The sequence below is a fragment of the Melampsora larici-populina genome, assembly GCF_000204055.1.
Source record: "Melampsora larici-populina 98AG31 unplaced genomic scaffold MELLAscaffold_34, whole genome shotgun sequence".
NCBI lineage: Eukaryota > Fungi > Basidiomycota > Pucciniomycetes > Pucciniales > Melampsoraceae > Melampsora > Melampsora laricis-populina.
The window spans coordinates 338,689-360,725 of record NW_006768798.1 but is presented as its reverse complement, the minus strand read 5'-3'; the positions used below and the strand labels follow the sequence as shown (position 1 = coordinate 360,725).

The 22,037-nt window shown below is 40.3% G+C and overlaps 4 protein-coding genes across 4 annotated transcripts; all 4 read right to left on the bottom strand.

Moving 5' to 3' along the window:
* Positions 1 to 10,248: 10,248 nt before the first annotated feature.
* On the bottom strand, positions 10,249 to 13,017 carry MELLADRAFT_109096 (uncharacterized protein; the record flags this gene model as incomplete). The annotated part of the gene is made up of 2 exons (XM_007412974.1): positions 10,249 to 10,292; positions 10,545 to 13,017. 2 exons carry the CDS (start codon positions 13,015 to 13,017, stop codon positions 10,249 to 10,251), a joined length of 2,517 nt encoding a protein of 838 aa, XP_007413036.1.
* Positions 13,018 to 13,765: 748 nt separating this feature from the next.
* Positions 13,766 to 15,381, bottom strand: MELLADRAFT_117272 (uncharacterized protein; the record flags this gene model as incomplete). Its single annotated transcript, XM_007412973.1, has 6 exons — positions 13,766 to 14,198; positions 14,287 to 14,374; positions 14,488 to 14,861; positions 14,950 to 15,046; positions 15,141 to 15,241; positions 15,322 to 15,381. The coding sequence occupies 6 exons, from the start codon at positions 15,379 to 15,381 to the stop codon at positions 13,914 to 13,916; spliced, it is 1,005 nt and encodes a 334-aa protein (XP_007413035.1).
* Positions 15,382 to 15,814: 433 nt separating this feature from the next.
* Positions 15,815 to 17,548, bottom strand: MELLADRAFT_117271 (uncharacterized protein; the record flags this gene model as incomplete). The annotated part of the gene is made up of 3 exons (XM_007412972.1): positions 15,815 to 16,493; positions 16,575 to 16,957; positions 17,287 to 17,548. 3 exons carry the CDS (start codon positions 17,546 to 17,548, stop codon positions 16,164 to 16,166), a joined length of 975 nt encoding a protein of 324 aa, XP_007413034.1.
* A 1,521-nt stretch (positions 17,549 to 19,069) lies between these two features.
* MELLADRAFT_65426 (uncharacterized protein) lies at positions 19,070 to 19,832 on the bottom strand (the record flags this gene model as incomplete). Its single annotated transcript, XM_007412971.1, has 5 exons — positions 19,070 to 19,207; positions 19,270 to 19,354; positions 19,420 to 19,469; positions 19,546 to 19,609; positions 19,714 to 19,832. The coding sequence occupies 5 exons, from the start codon at positions 19,830 to 19,832 to the stop codon at positions 19,070 to 19,072; spliced, it is 456 nt and encodes a 151-aa protein (XP_007413033.1).
* Between the last annotated feature and the right edge of the window lie 2,205 nt (positions 19,833 to 22,037).

The following is a 22,037-nucleotide window of genomic DNA, read 5'->3' as shown; positions in this document are numbered from 1 at the left end:
CTGTGCTTCGTATGCCTGCAAGGATAGCAAGGTCCTGCATGGTAGTCGTCCTGTATCTTTTGATTTGCTTGTTTTTCTTCTTCAAGGTAGCACACATAGCTACTAGTATCCATCCACGTCAGAATACAATTTATTATCATTTCAAATGTGCCTTTGACCGGTTGGCTCCCCATTATACCTCGTAGATGTCTGCCTTCAAGTATACCAGAAAAATTCTTGACAATTTGCCAGGCGTGCTCGTAAGTGAAGAGGTCGAAGGGGATAAGCATAGATGACCGATGATGGTGCTGATGAAATAGAGAATCAAATCCTTCTATCAAAGAGGCTGCTAGTTCAATCAATGGTAGGGATTCTCGGATTGGGTCAGTATCTGTACAGAGTAGGGGTCGATTTCCTCGATCTTTAGGCTTAGCGTTCAGAATTGGAACCTGATTCAAGAAACTTTGCTCCGGTAAGGTATTGCCAATTGTTGGCTGATTGATCAGGTCTTGAATGCCACTTCTGCCAGTGGTCTTGAGGTTCGAAATAAGCTCAATTGCACCAACAGGGTCGCAGTTTGAACATCGGCAGGTAGGAAACTTTTCTTCGTCTTCACGTTTCTTTTTGCAAATATAGGCAGGGTCATCCACTGAAAGTGGTAATATACCTTTTCTGTTTGATTGATACATATTAGTTGGAATGAATTCAAAGGAAGAATAAACAATAGAAACTCACTTGGTATCCAAGGCAAGTGCTATTCTCAAGCACACCGGTGTGATACGCAAAGCACTTGTGCGGTCATCATCATTCATGGAGTCGATTTTTTCAAATTCCTCGAGTGAGTTTCTCCCGAGTGTTCGGAATGGCTCAACAAGCATGATCACAAGACATGACTTCCCAATACCTCGACCACCTCGACCACCCATTTGTATCATTACATTGGGGTCCATAGCTCCTAAGATGATCACTTGATCCACGATGCTCCAGTCTTGGCCAAGTCCGAGTGCATTGGTACAAGACATTGTCAAAAATTTTGATTCACCGTACTCCTTCACAGATATCTTGAAGTGAATTGTGGCTTTGAAGCCTCTTTGCTGCTCCACTTGCCACAAGACCCCATGAATAAACTACATGTGCCTCATCTACAACCTTCAAAATGAGGTGCCTCTGAAAATCTGAGCTGTAATAGAGTTTTCGGAATGACGTGCTGTTTAAAAAGATTTCGGGACTCTACATTCAGAAGGGTACAAATTCATGATCAGTTCATATGTACTATTTTTGGCCTTCTGATCCAGTGTAACAAACATTGGAAAACACATACCAAGTAAACAAAACGATAATGATGCGCCTTTAACTTCTCCAAAGCTTCAGCATCAAATGTTATCTTTGTTAAATTGATTGCCGTGATATTTTGCCTCGTTTTCTCCAAGACCTACAAAAAAAAGCAATCAGCTTTGTATTTACAAAGACAAAACTTTGAAATCTCACTTGATTATCTCCAAGCGCATCCAATGGGTTCAGAACAAGGACTACGGGCAATTGACGTGGATCAAAAAGACGTAGAAACATCTCCGGGATGCGGGATTTGCCAAAGCCAGTTCCAGCCATGAGAAATGTATTTAAACCGTTCATCAGGCTAACTGTAGTGTTGATCTGAATTTCTTTTGATACCTGATCTTTGTACCATTTTATAAAACTATTCTTGACGTGCTTTCTTTGTAAAGATACTGAACTGTTCAAGATAGCCGGCGGAAGTAACGGGCGAGTAACGACTAAATCTTGGTCGGTTGCCTCTTTGACAGGGTCCAGAACCAATTCCTTCTGTTGGCTTCGGGTGTTCATTATTCACTTTTTGTTTGAACCTCAGTGGGAGACAGAGTAACTTGAATGAATTTCTTCTAGATAAACATTGATGTTGTATACATAAACTGGAAGCGATATCTTCTCTTTCCGATGAATTTTTGCGCCTCGGCCCAGTTGCAGGCCAGCAACTGTGTTGGCCTACTTGCAGATCTGAAACTGTGAAGTAACCCTGCCGTAAGCGGGTCGGGGTCCGGGGCTCAGATTTACATACAAACAGATGTAATCCGCAGTTGAATTTCAAAAAATGAAATCATCCAGTTTGGAACATTAAGGAAAAAAATACAAACAGAAAGGAATCAAAAAAGTGAATCGACAGGAAGGAGCGCAAGAAGCTAGCGCTGGGCGCTTCCCATTTTTTTCCGAGGTAAAGATATGAGGAAGTTGGTGCAAAAAGAGATCCTAAATTCTCTCTACTAAATTCTCAAACTACTCACGCCAAAAGCCTGGCGTTCCGGGTAAGTCCCTCGTGCCTCGGTCATCGCTCGCGATGTAAAAACCGTGGCACGAAATTGGACTTAGTTAAGTTTGTCCACCAACAAGGTGATGACTGGACAGATGCTGTCACTCAAAATAGGACATACATGATGACTTGTTGAGTTGTAGGAGCCTGAACCTGACAGAGGCTGAACGGATGTAACCAACTCCCGCTCTAGAACATACATGGTTGTATGTATTGTAAACCATTCTTTCTCCCCACCTGAATTCCAACATATGATCATGTTTGATGTTAACTTCATCATCAGTTATCAAATAAGATTATCATCTTCAGCCACACACTTTTTTTAATCTTGAATTCCTTCTTATTGTATTCCTTAAAATAAAGTTTCCAAACTTTTATATCACTTAGGAAACAAACCATAGATTTTTTATATCCTTGTTGAAAAAGGAATTCTTTCTGACAATAAACTGTTGATTTTTTATTTTTACAAATCTTATTGATCTCTTTATCTTTTAATGTTTTAGGATTTAAATTAAGATCTTGGACTATTTTTTTTTCTTCTGTATTGCATTATTTTGCTTTTGATTTTTCTGAAATAAATTTCTCTGACTTTTTCATCACTTAATGTGTTTGGGTTAATATTTAACTTTTCATTTATGACTCCTCTTCTATATTGATATGTTTTGGTATATTGATATAAGGCTTTCTCATACAATTTTTCTATATCTTCCATGGTTTTAAGATCTACATCAATCTTCAATTGATGTAAGATTAATTTTCTTTTCTCTTCCAAGTTTTCAATATTGGCAGATGACATTTCAGTTTGATGATTGTTTTGTTGAGGATATATAGGAGAAGTTCTCTGGCTTGGTATTTTTGTTTCAATTAGCAAACTTGGAGTCAAATTCACTTATCTCAATAACCTCATATCTTCAGTTTCCACCAGCTCCTCTAGTGAAGAGCTCAAGCCAGAGAACTTGTTTTGTATTTCTTCAACACAACAAAATTCAACTTGAAACATCATCAAGTGATATTGGAAACTTGGAAGAGAAAAGAAAATTAATTTTACATCAATTGAAGATTAATATTGTAGATCTTAAAACCATGGAAGATATAGAAAAGTTGTATGAGAAAGCTTTATATCAATATATACCAAAAAATATAAAGATAGAAGAGGAGTCATAAATGAAAAGTTAAACATTAACCCAAACACATTGAGTGATGGAAAAGTCAGAGAAATTTATTTCAGAAAAATCAAAAGCAAAATAATGCAATACAGAAGAAAAAAATAGCCCAAGATCTTAATTTAAATCCTAATACATTGAGAGATAAAGAGATTAATAAGATTTATAAGAAAATCAACAGGTTATTGTCAGAAAGAATTCCTTTTCAACAAGGATATCAAAAATCTACGGTTTGTTTCCTAAGTGATCCAAAAGTTTGGAAACTTTATTTTAAGGAATTCAATAAGAAGGAATTCAAGGTTAGGAAAAAAGTGTGGATAAAGATAATGATCTTAGGGTGGGTTTGATAAGTGATGATGAAGTTGACATGAAGCATGATCATATGTCAGAAAACTGGTGGTGATGAAGAATGATTCAGGTCATGGAACTTGTATTGGACAATCCCAGGTCATTAGCCATGTTCAAACCTAACCTGGTTGCCCAAAGACCCGGTACACCCAGTTGATTTTCACACTGGGTGTACTGGGAACATGGAAAGAATAAAACAGTTTTCTAATTCCACATGCAGATGACTTGAAATATAGTTCTTCAAAGACAGAAGTTTGTTAAATTCCTGAACCAAATCAGAGGTCTTTGTAAGTGATTCAGCAATTTCAGCTTTTGGATCAAAAGATGTGCATGGCTTGGTGTCAACATTGAATGGTATTGAATGGTTGGTACAATCCAATGTTGTGTAGCTTTTTAAGATATCCCTCTTCTGAGAGAAGGAAGTTAGAGTATTTCATATGTGATGAACACTAGGATCAATGAGGTAGGCAATGACAGGGCACAGACAGGGGATCTGCTTAAGTACATCAAACACATGTGAATATTCAAAGTGTGAATACCTGTCTCAAGATGGTGTGCTACAGATGTATATGAATCTACCACATAAATTCCCTTCAAATGCATCAAATGTGTATGAACTCTTGATATACTGAGATACTTGACCCAGGGCAGCCAGCCTAAGGCTCTGATCTGAGCCCCGCCGGCCCCAGGGCACCCGTTGGGCGGGCATACATACCTGAGCCCTCCCCGGACAGGCTTCAAAATGTCTTTGGCCTGTTAGTAGGACTCTTGCGGGGCTTGTTTCGGGGCTTTCGGGGCCAGGTCTCACTCTTGTTTCATTTGACAAACGGCAAAAAAATAAAAGAAAAACAAAGGAAAACAAAGGAAAACAAAGGGAAACATAGATGGATACAAAAGATTTTCAACATAGTTTTAAACCATATTTAATCCAACTTTTTACACACAAAAGGGCCTCACAAGTGAAGGCTTTCATACTCATTTGATACTTGGTCCATAAACAACTGCCACCTGAAAAAACTTGCTCAGACAATACACTTGTGGCTGGGATAGCTAAGTGCGTGCAAGCCATTTGAGCCAGAGATGGGAGGTTCTTTTGCTGAAACTTCCAAAACTCCAGTGGAGAAACATCCTTGCATTTGCATAGACCGTTGAGGTATGTCTCAACTTCCTCCTCCACTGTGAGCTTCAAAGCACGTGTTACAAAGCGTTGAGTTCCAAAAGTCATTTGCTGAGGTGGTTCTGACTCCGTAGTGGTTTTGTCTTCTTCATTGGATGCAAACTTGCGCGCCTCACTCAAAAAGAAGGCTTTCAAATGAGACCGGTTGCGGATACTGGCTAGCTCCAGGGTCTGATCAGAGAGTTTGGAAAGTTTGCTGTGAGGATCCAAAATATTTCCAGAGAGGTAGACCAGTTTTTGCACAGCAGCACAATAATAGTCCATAAATTTTTTCTTGATCGGCTTGATTGCAGCTAAAAAGACAGAATTGGTGACCATTGACAAAGCCTAAGTGTGGATGTTACAAGTAGTCAGTTTGGCTGATGTTTGTGATAGGTTGAACAAGAGAAAAACCCACCTGATCAAGTGCATCAACAAGACATTGGTAGCTTGGAATTGCATCAACAATAGTAGGTGATTTAGATGCTGAGAGTAGGAGAGTGGCCTCCTCTAAGGGTTGTAAGAACTTAGTAAACAATTCCAACAAGTCCCACTTGGATGGACAGATCACATATTGACTATAGTCTTCATTGGTAGTCAGCATGTTGATTGGTTTCTTCAGCTTGATTGCTTGCTTGAGACAACCTAAATTGGAGTGCCACCGTGTTTTGACAGGTCGTATGAATCCTTTGTTCAAACCGCACGACTCGGCCAACTTCATGAAAGACTGGGGACGTCAAGGTGACTTGTAAATATAAAAAATCAGTGTATAAAGCCTCTTGAGGGCACTGTTTCCAGACTGTGTTGCAGTAGCATTTTCAAGCCAACCATCCAGATTGATTGCTTCTGAACTAGCATTGCTCTCTCGCCCAAAACCTTACTGAACATCTTGATTCCAGCTTGAGCGGCTAGATTCACAACATGAGCCATGCAACCCAGGAGTTGAGATTTGGCGTCAAAGTTAGGAATGTGTGGTTGAAGAAGTCGTGCAATGCTGGCTTGCAGCGCTGCTAGCCGTAGATTGGGCAGCGCAACGGAAACCAAGACTACTCAAGGCCAGTACCTTTTAGGTCAGCTGTGAGATGGGCGCGAGCAAAAAAAGAAGCTGAAAACGGAACTTTTCTTGCGCTGAGCTTTGCAGCGCTGCAGGCAAAAAAGAAGTGTTTTTTTTGAAAGAGAAAAAAAATATTGGAGGTAAAGACATCAACAAGAGTGGAGAAAGAGTGAACAAACATTAGAGTTGTAAAGTTTTTTAAATGAGTGTAAAGAAAATGAAAAGCAATCAAAAAGGGATGAAAGTAAAAAAATTAAAGTAAAAAAATCAAGGTAAAAAAAGTCAAGATGATTTCAAAGTGAGGTTTTCTAAGTTTCTTTTTATCTGCCTTCTTTCCAAACTCCAGCACCTGCCCTATGTCAGCAAAATCCCAGTGAGAAGTATGCCTTCATTGGTCCATATTTTACAGCTGGGGTTGGATGTCAAGATAAGATTCGTCCACTTCAGACCAAGTACTGGTTTTTGTTGTTGGCTCACAGGTAAGCTGGCTTTTCTTGATTGTTTGGCCCAGACGGCTTGTGCTCCTGACTTAATCGACTCATAGCTTTCCCGTTCTTCTCTTTTGTAACGTGTGTTCTCATCTCGGACACATTTGTAGGATTGGGAACGTTTAGAAGAAGCACACCAAGAGCTACATATGATTCTCAGTGATTGCAACATGAAAGACTGTCTATTGCTTGTTTTTGCTAACAAACAGGACTTGCCAGGAGGTATGTAGTAAACTCACATCTGTCAGACCCTATGGATCATTTCATCGAACACATGCTCTCATTCTATTGATTTTTTTCAGCTATGTCACCAACAGAGGTCACTGATTCAGGGCTCCATCGGATTATGGGCCTCATAGCCCGACTATAAGAAAGAGGTGATGGTAGATTTCTTGTTAGACATGATCTAATGTAGGATTCAATTGAAGGTGATGGTGTGGTTTAGTGAATTGGATATGATTGAAAAGTAAGGAAATGAAATATAAGATCAACAATTCAGATTGAGAGTCAATGAGATTGAACAATAGGAGGAAGTGCTTACCTTGAAAACATAAACCAATTGTTTAGTCCACGTTTGTGAGTGTACAAGCAGACACAAAAAGTTTACGTCACCCCGGGCCCCAACCAGCTTGATTCTGCAGTACACCTCTCGGGTTAGTGAACTGGTTGGGCCCAGGGGGTGACGTAAACTTTTTGCGTCTGCTTGTGCAATGAGAGTGAGGTTGAAGTTGAGAGGTAGGATTGTCAAGATCCTACCACACGGAATGTCCATGTATCAAGATAGATTGAGATACCTGGAAAAATGGTGTTGAGCAAGAATTCCAAATGGCTGGCTTTGATTGAAAAGTTGAAGGTGATTAAAGGCTTGATGGTGGCTGGAAGTAGTGGTGGATGTGGTTGATGGAGTGGTATAGGGTCCTAGAGGACTGACAGTAGGTTAGCGTGCGGCTGATAACCTCAGCGGAAAGCGCAGCACCCCAAATTTGGGCTCCACCAATGTCAGCTGAAGACGCAGCACCCCGGGGTCAAGTTTCCCGGCCAACAGAGCGGCTACGCCCGGAGTTGCGTTCCGGCGCGCTGTGCGCTTTCCTCTGCGCTGCGAGCCAGGATTGAGTCGTGCCATAGCAGAATTAGTGCTGGCATTATCGGCTGTAAAAGTGAAAACCTTGTCTAATATGTTGAAGTTGTTGAGTGTCTTTAAGAGAAGCTTGACCAAGTTTTCAGCTGAATGATCACCCTCAATCTCTTTCACAGCTAATACTATCTCTTGAATCTGAAACTTGTGGTCAATCCAGTGAACTGTGATGCCGAGAATTGATTTTCAAGAGGGTGCAGACCATCCATCAAAAGTCAGAGATACATGGGGAACTTCTTTCAAGATGTCAATGATCTGGAGCAAGAGGGGTCAAAACTGAGACTTGATGTATTCAGCTTGCCTAACAGAGCTATAGTGAAGATGGATGGCTTCCCAATTTACTAAGTCAAGAAGGATGCGGAACTCTGCAGTCTCTACCATTAAAAGTGGGAGTTCTTGCATGACAATGAGGCGGATGACTGCTACTTTGAAGGTCGAAGCATTCAGCTTATGAACCTACAAGGAAGAGACAAATGTAAATCCAAAAATCAATCAGTCACCCAACAAGAAACAGGTGCACAAAAAGGGAAAAAGTAAGAAGCTAACTGCATCAACACGGCCCTCCTTTGCATACTTGTCCATATCAATCGCGGATTCTTCTCTGACAGATTTTGATGTGATATCATTTTTTTGGTCTAGATCTCTACTCATTGATTTTGTTGATGCTGTCTTATCTGGTGCGAGTCAAGAAAGGCACTGATAATTGCTTCCTGGTTTGACTTTGGCATGACAGACCAGCACATTGTTGCCGTTGATTGTTTCCTCTGTAAAATAATTCCAGACCCAAGGTCTTTGAACCGGACTTTTTCTGAGCATTTGGCTGGGAAGGTTTCGACATAGGTTGAGGTTGGGGATCCTTCTCCGGTTGCCATTCCAAGTCAGAATCCTCTTCAGAGTCAATAACAATGGGTTTTCTTGTTGGCTTTTGGTGTTAAAGATTTTCAAGGGCGTCTGAGGGTCAACGGTGAGAGGGTCATCTTGAAAGCAAGTGAAATAGGCTCAGAAAGGGAGGTGGAAGGGTGTAGAATTGCACAAGAGATTCATAAGCTGGTGTTGGAAAGGTTCTGGGACCGGTATAATGATGATAAAACCTGGTCTCATGTAGGTTTCAAACTTTGAAAGGCCTACAAAGGCCTACAACCACTTGTGTGTGTTTTTCAGAGAAAAAAATTTGGGTCTGCCCCGGGCCCGCCCAAGGTCGGGCTGGCCACAAAAAGTCCGGGTCAGGGCCGGGTCAGACCCTTAAGCCAGCCACCTTTCAGTAGGGGTATGACCCGGCCCTGAAGTGTCAGGGCCGGCCCCGGGGCCGATTCAGGCCCGGCCTCGGCCACGCAATACTCAAGGATGCTGCCGGGCAGCATCGGGCAGGCCCTGGCTCGGACCATCCCCTTGAAAGCGTGTTTGAGAGCTCGGGAAGGATGCTTGATGACGTCAATTTTTCCAAAAGATTGCCTCCATAAAGATTTTTTGCGACGGCCCCGGCCCCGAGTAGCCCTGTACCGGGGCCTTTTTTGCTATTCCCAGGCTGGACTTGAGGCCCCGGGCTCGGCCTCGACCTCACCTAGAAAACGCTTGGGTACACTCGGCCGGTCAGGGCCAGGGCCGGGTCATAGCCCTACCTTTCAGCAATGCAAAACTTAATTTTGTCTTAGACCTTATAATTTGTGTCATTTGTCACTTGTTGTGGCCCATGTTGTTTTGGTGATTGTGGTGCACAAGCTACGGTGTTGTGCAGTGCTTGCGATTCCCTAGAGCTGGATATGACAGTGATCAGGTTGAAGAGAGTTGGGGATGGCATAGTGATGTTTTCACCATGTTCAGGCAACACCACCACCACTCATGCACTGACTGCATTTGGGTGTCTATTGGCCTGTCTGAGTATATCCATTGGGTCACTTAGCATGTGCACCCATGAAATACCTGTCTATACTGTGTTTTCTAGGCCATTGTCTTGAGTTGACATTTGCTAAGGCACTTTTGCCCAAATGTTGCCTTTTTGAATATTATGTTTGATTTCTGCTGAGGTACAGAGGTGGCAATAAGTATCATATCAGAATATACTTGCTTGAGTGGCTCATATCCTAATTGGCCCAGTGATCTCACTCTCTTTGATATGCTCTGTAGATGTAGTTTATAGGATTACAAAGAGATTGCTGCACATGTTACGGACATTGTGGTCATTCCATAACTGTTTAAGTAGCTGCTTTACTGAGCCAAGCTGGCTAAAACATTGAAAAAGTCTCACTTTTTGGTCTAACAGATATGAATCCTTCAACTCAACACAATGTTTTAAAACTCATCAATTTTCTTTCATTGTAACAGAGTTACCAATACATAATTATCCACTATGTATATGTTCTGGAAAGTGAGTATTGAACAAACCAAATGTATTGCTTTGATTTCAGTCATCTTCTTACTTGAAGACTCATCTACTCCAAAACAAAGATATTATGTATTATGAAATATGAAATCTTAATTATAATTATACTGTAATCAACTATCAACCAAATATGCGACCCCTCCCCCAAAAAATTATAATAATACATCTCGCCCCAATTCAAAAACAAGTCCTTTTCAAGGAAACCCTCAACAAGAAAACCCATCATCGCCCCATCACCCATCCCGAAAATGAAAAGGTCCATACATCTTAAAACAAATGAAAAAAACGCCAACAAGTATACAAGAAGAAAGAACATCACTCAGATTATCATTCGAACAGAAGAACAAAAACGACAGAAAAACGATTACAACAAGAAATAATTAAGTTGAATGGTATATGAATATAAGTACCATATGAATTTAAATCATTCCTAAAAAGAAAAGAAAATAATCAATCAATCAATCAATTTCCATATTTTAAAAATTTGATGAAATATAATCAATGCAATCTAAGCTTACAATTCTGAGTTACAATCCTTCTACGATTCATTTTTCTTTCCGTAACTCTATTTAAACTTTCGATCCAAGGATCTCTCCATCTGATTCTAGATTCATGATCACTCCAAACTTGTTCAACTTCATCAATCAAACTAGACCTCCACATTCTCATTGAAACAGCCACTTTGGCTCTCATCGCTGGTTCATTTAATTGTCCTCCTGTACTGGTTGGTATAGAAACTACTGTTCCTATTGGCATGAATGGTAAGGGCCCGGTTTGGCCTCCAAGTGATCGGATTAGATACGATGGTGGTGGTAATCCAGTTTGGTTTGTTGTCGTTGTTTCTCTTCCAAATGTGGGTGAAACCGGCCGATCTCGTTCCATTAAAAGCCTTTGTTGTATTCGTGAAAGACTGGGAGTTTCAGAAGTGGATCGATGGGTTGATGGAGATGATTGCGATTGTGATTGCGATTGCGATTGTGAAGGTGCAGAAGTAGATTTTGAGGCCCCACCGATCCGACTACCACCCATGATAGATGTGGGAGGAACCATGGGTGAAGGCGTAGGTAAGACAGGTCCGAGAAAACGTGAAACCACTGGTACTGATCCACAGGTGGTGATGAGACCTTTGACCAGTGGCTTAGGTGTAGGAGGTTTAGCCGCATTGGTGAGTTGAAAATGGAGATTGCCGTGTCGAGCTGCATTTGTAGTCGAACCTTCATTGCGACTACTCGAACCTGATGTTGAAGCAGCGGTAGAGTGATGACCATTGACAGGGTGAGTAATCTGGCCTGAGGATTGGTCGAGCTCACCAGCAAGCCAGCCGTGGGACTGCTTGGTGGGGTCCTCGGCCAGGGTACTAGAGGTAGTTGTTTCGCGTTCCTCAGTAGTGGTTGCCAAACTACCAACGAAGTTTTTGATACTTCCAAAGTAACCGCTTTTGGATCCAGATAAGACATGTGGATGTGGTTTCTTGTTTTTGTAATTGATCCGAGGGCTAAGGATTGAGTTCACAAATCCGGGCGAGTAGGGTTCGTTAAGATTTGTGACTTTTTTTAATCGATTCGCAAACTCGAGCCGCTCTTCAGTTGTTAGCCTCCCTGACATAGTTTCCGAAGGTTGCGAAGGTTGAGCTGCACTGATGGAAGCCTCAAGGTGTGAAGAACTTGAGGTAGCGCGAGAGGATGGAAGATCGCTTGGGTCACAGGTGGCTTTGCGCTCATCATAAAGGGTCGGGGAGGTAGACATCGCTAGATCTTCGATTGATGTGAGAGTGAGATTGTACTTGGTTTTGCTGGTGAGTGAGACAAAAGCTTCTGTCGTATCAATTTTAGGCTGTAAAACCAGTGATGCAGTACTACCGGCACGTTTGATCCCAAGTTTACTATTGGGTGGATCGCAACCAAGGTTCATGAGTGAGACCATGGATCGGTTGGAATGAATTGAAGTAGTTCTTGAAGCTCGTTTGGAATTCATTTGAACGACTCCTTTACCTTTAGAGTCATGTCTAGCGGTGGCATTACTTGCACTACTTGTGATCGATGAGGGTGGAGAGCTATTTCTCGGAACCGGCTTCTGGTCACGAGTTGAATGGGGGGGCTGATGGGCAGGTTCGATCACTTGGCGACGAGATCCCGCAATTACGCTCACGCTACCATTCTCATTGCTAGCTCGAGATCTCTCTAACCTCTGCACTCGTTCAATAGAATCTTGTACTCGGTTTCGGCTACGAGACCTGCCTCTTCCATCTGCTTCAGATTCATCCTCATTTGTGGCCTCTGTGGGAGATTGACTCGTGGTATTCAGATGACAGGGTAGTATGGAGTCGGGGTCGGATTGTGGAGATTGAGTGCGATCAACGGGTACACGGGAAGGCAATGGTGAAGCTGAAGGGTTTGAAGGCTCTGAGTTTTGGGCATAACCAGATGAGAGCGGATTGGGTAATTGAAATGCAAGATTGATTTGATCAAGAGCCGCAAGTTGAGGATTCGAATACTGAAGGATGGGTGGTTCGAAATTGGGAGGCTGTACAGCTGTAGGAGTTGCACATCTGGTGCTAGGTTCACTGACCCATTCCTCCTCTTGGCCGGGCTTTGTGCAAAGCTCGGATGGATGAGGGTTTAGGAAATCTTGAGATTGAGTCACCTCGTTCTCTTCTTCGTCTTCTTCACCATCCCCATCGAGAGCGCCTCTGAAAGCACCCTTCCTCGTCTGTCGGTTTCCTGATGTCGCTCCATTCGACTTTTTTCGGATTACAGAGACAGTTTGTTTGGCATTTGTGCTATCTTTCCGAGCAGGATATGAAGGTCGTTTTTTGTGAAGAGAAGCTTTAGATTTAACGGTAGAGAGGACAAGAGTTGATTGACTTCCGCCAGGTGAAGGTTCAGTGTTCAGTCGAGTAGTAGAAGTTAGACCGCTGACTATGTTAGTATGACTCGAGTGACGTTTTGAAAGTTGAGTGAGACGAGCAGAAGAATGATGTTTGTTGGGCATCTTCAATGGTAAAATGATATGTCGTCGATGTTGGGTGACTATATGCTGCCAGTGCTGCAGTGCTAGGACTCGATGTGAAAAGTTGAAAGCTTAAAACCCAAATCGGTCGGGTGAAATTGGAGGATCGATTGCTCATCGGACGGTACTTGTCCCGATACCTCAACAAACTCTATCGGGCCAGCTGGCATTGTATGCGGATCCGGATAATCGAAGAGATGGCATTCCTCAGGACAAATCCTGAGGAATGCCATTTCATCCACCAAATAAATAATGAAAATGAGCCTAACTGGTTCATATTTTCTCTGATCTTATTTTGATTCACGTTCAAAATCATCAAATAATGATAGTCCAGATTTTTTCCATGCAGCTAGCTTGAGTTTCTATGATTGCAAAGGCATGAATGGCAGGAAGTTCATAATACATGATATGCAACATACGCATGAGAACGATTAGTCTAACTACCGCAATATGTTTGCCATCTACCCCATGAAATCATCGATGGTCAAGATTAGTGCCATCGCACCCCGGCAAACTGCCTTCTCAAAATCAAATTGAATGGAAGACACGGAGCCATTGCCAGATAGGATGCAGGTACTTGCTACAGAGGACACTTCCGTGTTACAGTTTCTAACCAAGATCTGCTTCCTGCACAGGAGGAGGATCTGGAGCTGAAAGGTTGTTAGAATAGACAAACCTAAACACATTATACACATCCATCTCTTTTCAAATATGGTTAAGCAGGATGATGGCAATTGAGAAACATCAATATAATTGCTCACAAAGAATGCAGCTATATTATATACGAGGACAAATAATTTGTATCTTTCATAACAAAGCCAAACAAGCTCAAGATATAAGAAAGATGATGTTATAAAGATCTACCAAGAACCCAACCTTCAAACACTTTCTTCATCTAACCAAACCAACAAATCAGGAGTAAAATAACTCAAAACAAGTGTAGATCCAGCCCTCAACATTCCATTGATAGATTCAAAGACCATTGATTTCAAATCATAAATTCCTTGTTGAGCACCTGAATGAATCATAGCATATTCACCTGAAACTTGATAACATGCTAATGGATGATCTTGAGCGATTTGTCTTGCTTCTGAAATTATATCTAGATATGGTAAAGCTGGTTTGATCATGATTATATCGGCTCCTTCTGATACATCTCGAATCTATGAGATGACACAAAAAAACGATTCAGAAATTAGATCTTCCTTTCGGATGAGAAAGAAAAAAACAAAAGGAGGAAAGATGATTGACTATTGCTCGACGTGCTAATCCACGTGCATTTGGTGGAAGTTGATAACATTTACGATCACCAAAAGATGGAGCAGATCCAGCAGCTTCTCTGAAAACCAAGAAATCCCCCCAGAAAATATAATCATCAGCTCTTGACTGTAGAAGAAATAGATGATTCCAAAGGAAAAAGATCAACAAATCCAAAGATGACTATGACTATACCTAAAAGGACCATATAAACTAGAAGCGAATTTAGCAGAATAAGACATCAAACAACACTTATTCCCCAGCCCAGCCTGAATCAAAGCTTCTTTAATAGACCCGATCCTACCATCCATCATATCACTAGGAGCCACACAATCGGCTCCAGCCTTTGCATAATTCAAAGCGACTTGGGTGATCCGTTGAACCGAAAGATTTGTATCGATTTGAGCAGGTGTGTTGAATGTCATGGAGAATCCACAGTGTCCATGATCAGTATATTCACATAGACATACATCACAAGCTATAAAGAGTGAAGGGAATTTCGTTTTGAGTAATCGAATGGATTGGATCACTGGACCTGATGGATCATCAGCTGAACTACCTCTTTGATCCTAGACTAGACATTCATTTATCTTAGTTAACCTTCAAAATTATTTTTTATGATTGAAATTCCAAAACAAAAGAACTTTGGTAACTGACTTTTATACAATTCATGGGTACACCAAACAGAATGACCGATTTAAGACCTTTTTGAATTAATGGATTAAGAAAGTTTTCAAGTTTATTGATTCCCCATCTAATCCAATCCAAAGTTGATCATCAGAATAATCAGTGATGCAATGAAAATAAAGTTGTTTTTTGTTTCATTCGTTCGAATGGATTTTACTAACCTTTTTTGACCAGGTAAAGCGTTTATAGGAACTTCTGCATCTGGATCATCAGTAACAAAGATAGGATACATTAACATATCTTTAGTTAAAGATCTTTCAGCCTATTCATAGAAAAAACATAATCGTTTATCAGAAGTTGATAGAAAAGATGAGATTCAAATTTCGATGGTGGGATACTTACTTGAAGGTTTCGAGTCAAAGGATGACAATATCCACCTTGTAGAACACTTGTTGGTTTCATGTCGATGGAGATTTATTGAAGTTGAGTTGAAGGAGATGGAATGCTGTGCGATAAACAGTTGATCAAGACTTTGATGTTACTTTCCAAATCGACTTGTTGACCAAAACTGGTTTACAACTGACCGTTTGTATACAGTTTTTTGAACTCAATCAACTTTTCCACTTCTCTCAAGCTCGTCTCTTGATGACTCAGGAAGCTTGTTGTTTACCTGTTGACTGACTGATCAATGATGAATCAGAACACTCTTATGCGTCCCACAAATGGCTGACAAAGATCTACTGCTGTGACAAACGTTTAATCACAGCACTTGAATGCATGTCACCAATGAAATGATGTCATCTGAAGCTGATCTGACAGTCTGAAGAGCTCACTCTGAGGCTGACTCATCTGTCCTACTCTTGGCTAAGTCCCCATTCCTGAAACTGTTTGAAATGTGTTCATCTTCCTTCTTTTTCAAGTCTCTATATATATACTAAAAGACAAGAAAAATATGTATGTACTTCAACAGATGACTTATAAGTAGCATTATAATTCTTTTCTTTTATAATTGTCTATCAACATACAAATTCAGAAAAAACCAAAATAAATAAATCAAAAACGTACATCCCAAAGAACAAAGAAACCCACCTCATCAAGAAATTAATAAGAAAAAAAATTCATGAATAAAAGATTTACAATTTAAGAGATTATATATATAAAAAAGTAATCTTAATCCTTATTTAGAGAGAAACATCAAAACTTTCAAGAAAGTTCAAGAAAGTTCATCATCATCATCATCATCATCATCCCATTTCTTCATCATGTATACAGTCAGGTAAAGGTTGAAGTTCAATGACCATTTCAGTTTCTTTGTTTTCCTTAACTTCACATTCAAGATTTTCAACTTCATAAACCGATTCTTCTGGTTTAAATTTTTCACTTGATTCTATAGATAATTCAATTGAATCTGAATGATTTTCAATATTTTCAATAGGTGGTGTTGATACGGTAGAATGACGAGCAGTAGAAGATGTAGAAGAGTTGGATGGATCTGAACTAGGTGGTAAGAGAGCATAAGATGGATGTGATTGAACTAATGAAAGATAATAACGATTTAAAACTTCTCCTGTTGTCTATTTCGAAACAAGCAAAAAAAGAAAGTTAGTTAAAAACCCAAAATCAAAAAACTAGATTCAAAGTTAAGATCACTCAACTACAAGAGTATAATCAATTCCAATCAAAAACTCTCTTTCTAAAAGGTTCATTTCAATCAAACCGATCCCTCCCACTTTAGCATATCTAGAATTAGCAAAAAAACTATCACATAAAAACTTACAACAAACTGTAACAGAAGTAATACAAAACCTATGTACAGTTAATGAACAGATTGTAAAATTCGATAACTTTTCACAAATTCGATCTATATAAGGTAAAATGGATAAAAGACAAATCGGTTCGACATTTGTATATATTAATATCCTTTTTAAATAATCTTGTATGGTGATCGAAGGTGGTGATCTTGAATGAAAACGTGTTAATGAACTTGATGTGAGTGGGATTCGATCGTTGTGTGAGATCAGTCTATCTAACATTGATCCTATATATCATTAATCAAATATGAGAAAATCATTCATGGTTAGTCACTTTCTTTGAAAATCTCGTACATGATTTCTAACCAAAGATACGCCTTCCACCCACCCTACTCCTCGTCCGGGCTCAGAGCTTAAGAAAGTCAACATCAGACCAAAGTTGCTGAACATACCAAGCAGAAAGAATCCCACTTGAAATGCCTCAACAAACTACCGTCTGTTTTTGACTTTCTTAGCTTTATAAAACTACTGCCCAAATCCAGAGAGAGAGAGAGATAGGTATAAAAGAAATCACCCAAAAAGGAGCTTAAGATTGAAAAGATATCAAGTCACTAACCAATCAATTCGATCAAATCATCTGTTTCACATCTTTCGAATTTAGATGGAACTTCCTTTAATCCTTGATTTGTGATCCTAGTATGAATAATTTGAATTCGACGAGGTAAGGTAGGTCGATCGATAATAGAATCGATAGTTTGAGTTTGATTTTGATGTTGAGTTGGAAGGTGATTAAATGGAGAATGAGGAAGTTGAGGAGAATAGGTAGGTGTAGTTGATTTGATTATGATTTGATTTGATTTGTTGAGATTGTTAGTCATGAATGAAGAATTGTACTGTTGTAGTTAATATTGAGGTTCAGTTGAGTTGGTTAATAGGTTGAATATATCGATCGCTTGTTTGGATTCTGGTGATTGTTGTTGAAATGATCGATCAGATTTCACAGCTTCCAACAAGTCTTTCAAGTTTCAACAGGAATCACAGCAACGTGACATGTCTGATTTAAGACTTAACCTGTATTCAAAACATAAACGATAATCGATCTGATTTGACCCACATCTTGGCCTTAAAGACTGTCCACTTTTATATCCCCATTTTGTTTCGCCTGGGTTTGCGGCCCCAATTGCCAGCTTACTAAAACTCACTCCCAACCTGATCTCGAATCTCTTCAGGTTAGTACTTCATCATCCATCTCTGATCATTGTCATTCTTATACATGTTCCTTTGGCGGGAGGAAAACATAACCGCAAATTTTATCTGCGAGTCATCAAATACGATGACAATGAGTCTACCTAATTCATAGTTACTCTGATCTTATTAGAATCATGTCCTTTATTTCAATTTCATCACATTTGAATCATTAAGAAAAAAGATTTTAAACTGATTGTTTTAAATTGCTTCATTTTTTTTAGATTCGAAGATCGATAAGTCGATTGATTCGTTGTATTTAAGGTCTTGATTTTTGTTAATCGTTTTCTTTGCAACATAGCTATCAATCATTCATCATCATAACCACTTCTTGGTCTGTCTGTAGCCTGAGCTGTAGGATTTTCTTGCTATTGATCGTATCACAATAGTTCACAATAGTTGAATGCAACCAGAATGCCATTACATCTTCCAAGGTCCTACCTCCCAACTTGAAACCTTATTTCTTGAAGAGAAATCATTTTGAGTGAGGATGAATTGAGTGATACTGCTACTCTCACATATTGAAAAATGATTCAAAAAATATTGTTGGTGCCACTTGAAAGTCTGCAAAATGTGATTTCACTCTGAGGTATCAAATCACAGCTGAGAAATTTTGGGATGCTTGAAGTGATGACGTTTGAACCAAGCCATAAAGTATATGAAGCCCATTGTAAAATACCAATTAAGCACTATTTTCCACATGGTCATCTTTCTGCTCACGATCTTTCACCTCTCATGAAGGCTCCCTGGTCTCCTTCCAATGCTTTGGGAGGCTTTGAGTGCTCTTTCTGGTTCTGCATATTGAGGTGGATACAAGAACAAAGCTATCCAAAGCATCTTTGTGAGAAACTATCAGAATCTTCCACCGATTTACATCATGCCACACGGTGGCTCACTTGAGATTGAAAAATCCGAACAAAGGAAGCAAACGCAGAAAAGCAAAGACAAAGTAAAAATAAAGCTAAATCGCCAAATCGCCAAAAGATGATATCAACCAGATCAAGAATTCATAAATCACTTGGAACTAAGACTATTGCTGTAGACTTGAAAACAAAAGAACAAAAGTACGAAGTCTCAATTGAAACTACGTGAATGCGATCCATGAGGGAAGACAACTCGGACAATTAGGATGTTATGTTGAATTATTACTTTTTTCATGGACCACTATAGGCCTTACTTTCTTCGACAATTTGTTGTGCTATAGCTTCAGGACACTCTGTTGGATCAGGTCCACCCGTAGTCCCCAACAGGAACCCAGAGTTGAATGCGTCTTTAGGCCAATCGGCGGCAGCCTGAATTCAAAAATTTCAGCTACATTATCAACCTTCAACCAGAGTGTAGCTGCTTCACTTACCGTGATTGGACTGACATAGCCTTCACAATAATGACCGAAAAGGCCATCATATGATGCCTCAACTTCTTCCAAGGTGTACGGCGGGCTATGTCATGACAAGTAAGTCAGTCACCCCATAGGTTCTAGACTAGATAATATGAATCAACTTACGCCGCCTCCGGACTAATCAGGTTATGGTAGCTTCCAGTAAGCGGCATCATCTATTGAGAAGGAAATCGTTTTGACGGTCAAACCCAGGTGTATGAACTGTAAGACTCGGTTCTTGAATCAACTTACTGCGCATGATCCAGCAATTGCACAGCCTGAATTTGGAAGGGCCGCGTAGATATACTCGAGAGCACTACGTTGTGCCATAAGGGTGTGAAATGAAGATGAGTAAGTAGGCAAAGACAAAATGATCTGTAAATACTCGCGCGTTGGAATTTGAAAAATATGAAGACTGACTTGAAGCAATCTGCTGGGTCACCAACTCTGTCACCATTTCCGTCGCAAGTCATACCATTTGTTGGGATGAACACGAGGAAAAACTGAGCAATAACAATGAGTAAACGAAACTGATTCATGATGATTGCTTAGAGAAGAAGTAGAAGCGATCAGGATTTTTTGAAACTTTACAAAACTTGAAGGCGGAAGAAGGCATGGTTGTTATATAGTCCCAGAAAAGCCTTGACACGAGCGTCCTTTAAGTTTTATGAAGCCCTCTTTCTCACTCAGCACGAAATCAATGTATTGACGAGTTTCATTTGAGTTTACCGATCTCGATGCATTCATCAATTTCTCTTTACTTTTCATTTCTTGACATTTTTGACTCAGTTCATCAAGAAATTATAGTTACAGTCAAACCGGAAAACCTTGCCACCAATTCTCCGCCAATTTGCTCGAGTTTTGCGGGCAAAATCGGTCAAGCTTTTCCGGTTTGACCAGTTCATCAAGAAATTATAGTTATCAGTCACGCTCACACCCGGTGACTTTTTCGTGGCCCAGGGCGTGGCCAGGGCCATGGCCTATGCCACGCATGGCCTTAAAAACATGGCACAATTCAACAATTTATACACGTTATAATGCCACCATCCTTCATGATATTTGCCGCAAAGACGGAACGAATCCAACTCGCCCTCATTGAAGCACAGAGAACACAAAATCACACAGAAGGGCCAGGGCATGGCCGAGGCCGAGGCCCCGGCCCTTGCCCTGAGCCCTGCCGTGGCGCCACGAGGCATCGGGGCATCGGGTGTGAGCGTGAGTTATCAGCTAACCCGACAAACTCCGCCCTCCCTTCCCACCCTAGTCAGCAATCATTTCCTTTTGTTAAAAGTTGGCAAGTGTCTGAAAGAAAATTTTATGAAAATTCACAATCATCATTCGAAAAAAGTCATGTATGTTGGTTTTCATCAAATACACATATATAAGATTTGTTTGGTTTGAGAAGAAATGTGATGATTGCTGGGAGCCGATTGAGGCCAATTCCCTTTCCCTCTACCTCCTAACATCCCGCGAAGAGTCCTTGATGCTAAGAGCTATTGTAGGCTCCTTTTCATCTCATTTGTATGTGAATCTTCATATTTTCACATCCTAGCAAGAGCTGGAATGTCTCTTTTGGAACAGTCCAGTGGAGTGCGCGTGTCAAAAGAGGGTTTCAGCTGGTTTGAGATTTCAACCCTCGCATCTCTCGACAATGCGATCGCAACGTGTTCATCTAGGTTCATCTTCAATAAAACGGAGTACAAATGCAATGATGCAATCTAGATGCGACTTCTTGACATATATACACACAATAAAAATATCGACTCGGAGAATGAAGCGGTCACTCCAGTTACTCTAAAACGAGCGTGACGAGGGCCACAGCTTGACATACTCTACTCTGTGTGAGCGTCGACATGCATTATTTATATGCAAAGATATGTAGAACGGACGTCCAAGTGAAGATTGTGTGCTACTCAATGACCAAGTCGATTTTTTCAAAATTGTCAGCTCAATTATGACATACGGCGACTTGGGTAGCAAGCCTATACCGACTTCTTTTCCAATATTGTGGAAATCATGGAGGAGTGGTTTCCAAGAGAGTCCTACATCAAACTCATGTGGAATCACATCCTTCACCCAAGGTTGATAGCACCGAGGCCAACAACACATAACTCTATTTGTGTCAGTGTACAGATAAAGCAACAACAAATACCAGAACAATCAACGTAACAACAAGCGATCCAACAATCAAAAAAATAACAGTCAATACATGAATGACAATTTCTCTTATTTTGATAATTCCAATAAACTTCATCAACGTATCCCTCCGACTGATTTTGATATAGGCAACCATTACAATCAATCTCAACAATGCTCACAGTTTCACTCCCAACTATAACTCTCAAACTTGTAATCATCAAACTAATATAACAACTCAAATGTCCTATTGGGTCATAAGAGATCATATCATGTTGGGTGCTTTGATATCATTTATGCCATCAAAGGTTCTATTATTCAAATCGACAACACTATTTCTGTGATGATGAATCTCGGGAAGATTAGGCTTCGAGTTGCAACTTAAACTTGATAAGTTGAGCTCGAGTGCATATACAAAACCAAACATGTGTAAGAAAGATCTAATCCTACGAGACTTTGAAGCTGAATTACATTATATTTTTTTCTCTGACGGATATTGAGAGTGGCTTAAAACTGCATAAGTCTATGTACCCTATTCTATACCAGCTAGTTTATTTTGGGTGCACTTAAGTGTGCATTATTAGTGAGGCAGAGTGAAGAGGCAGTCA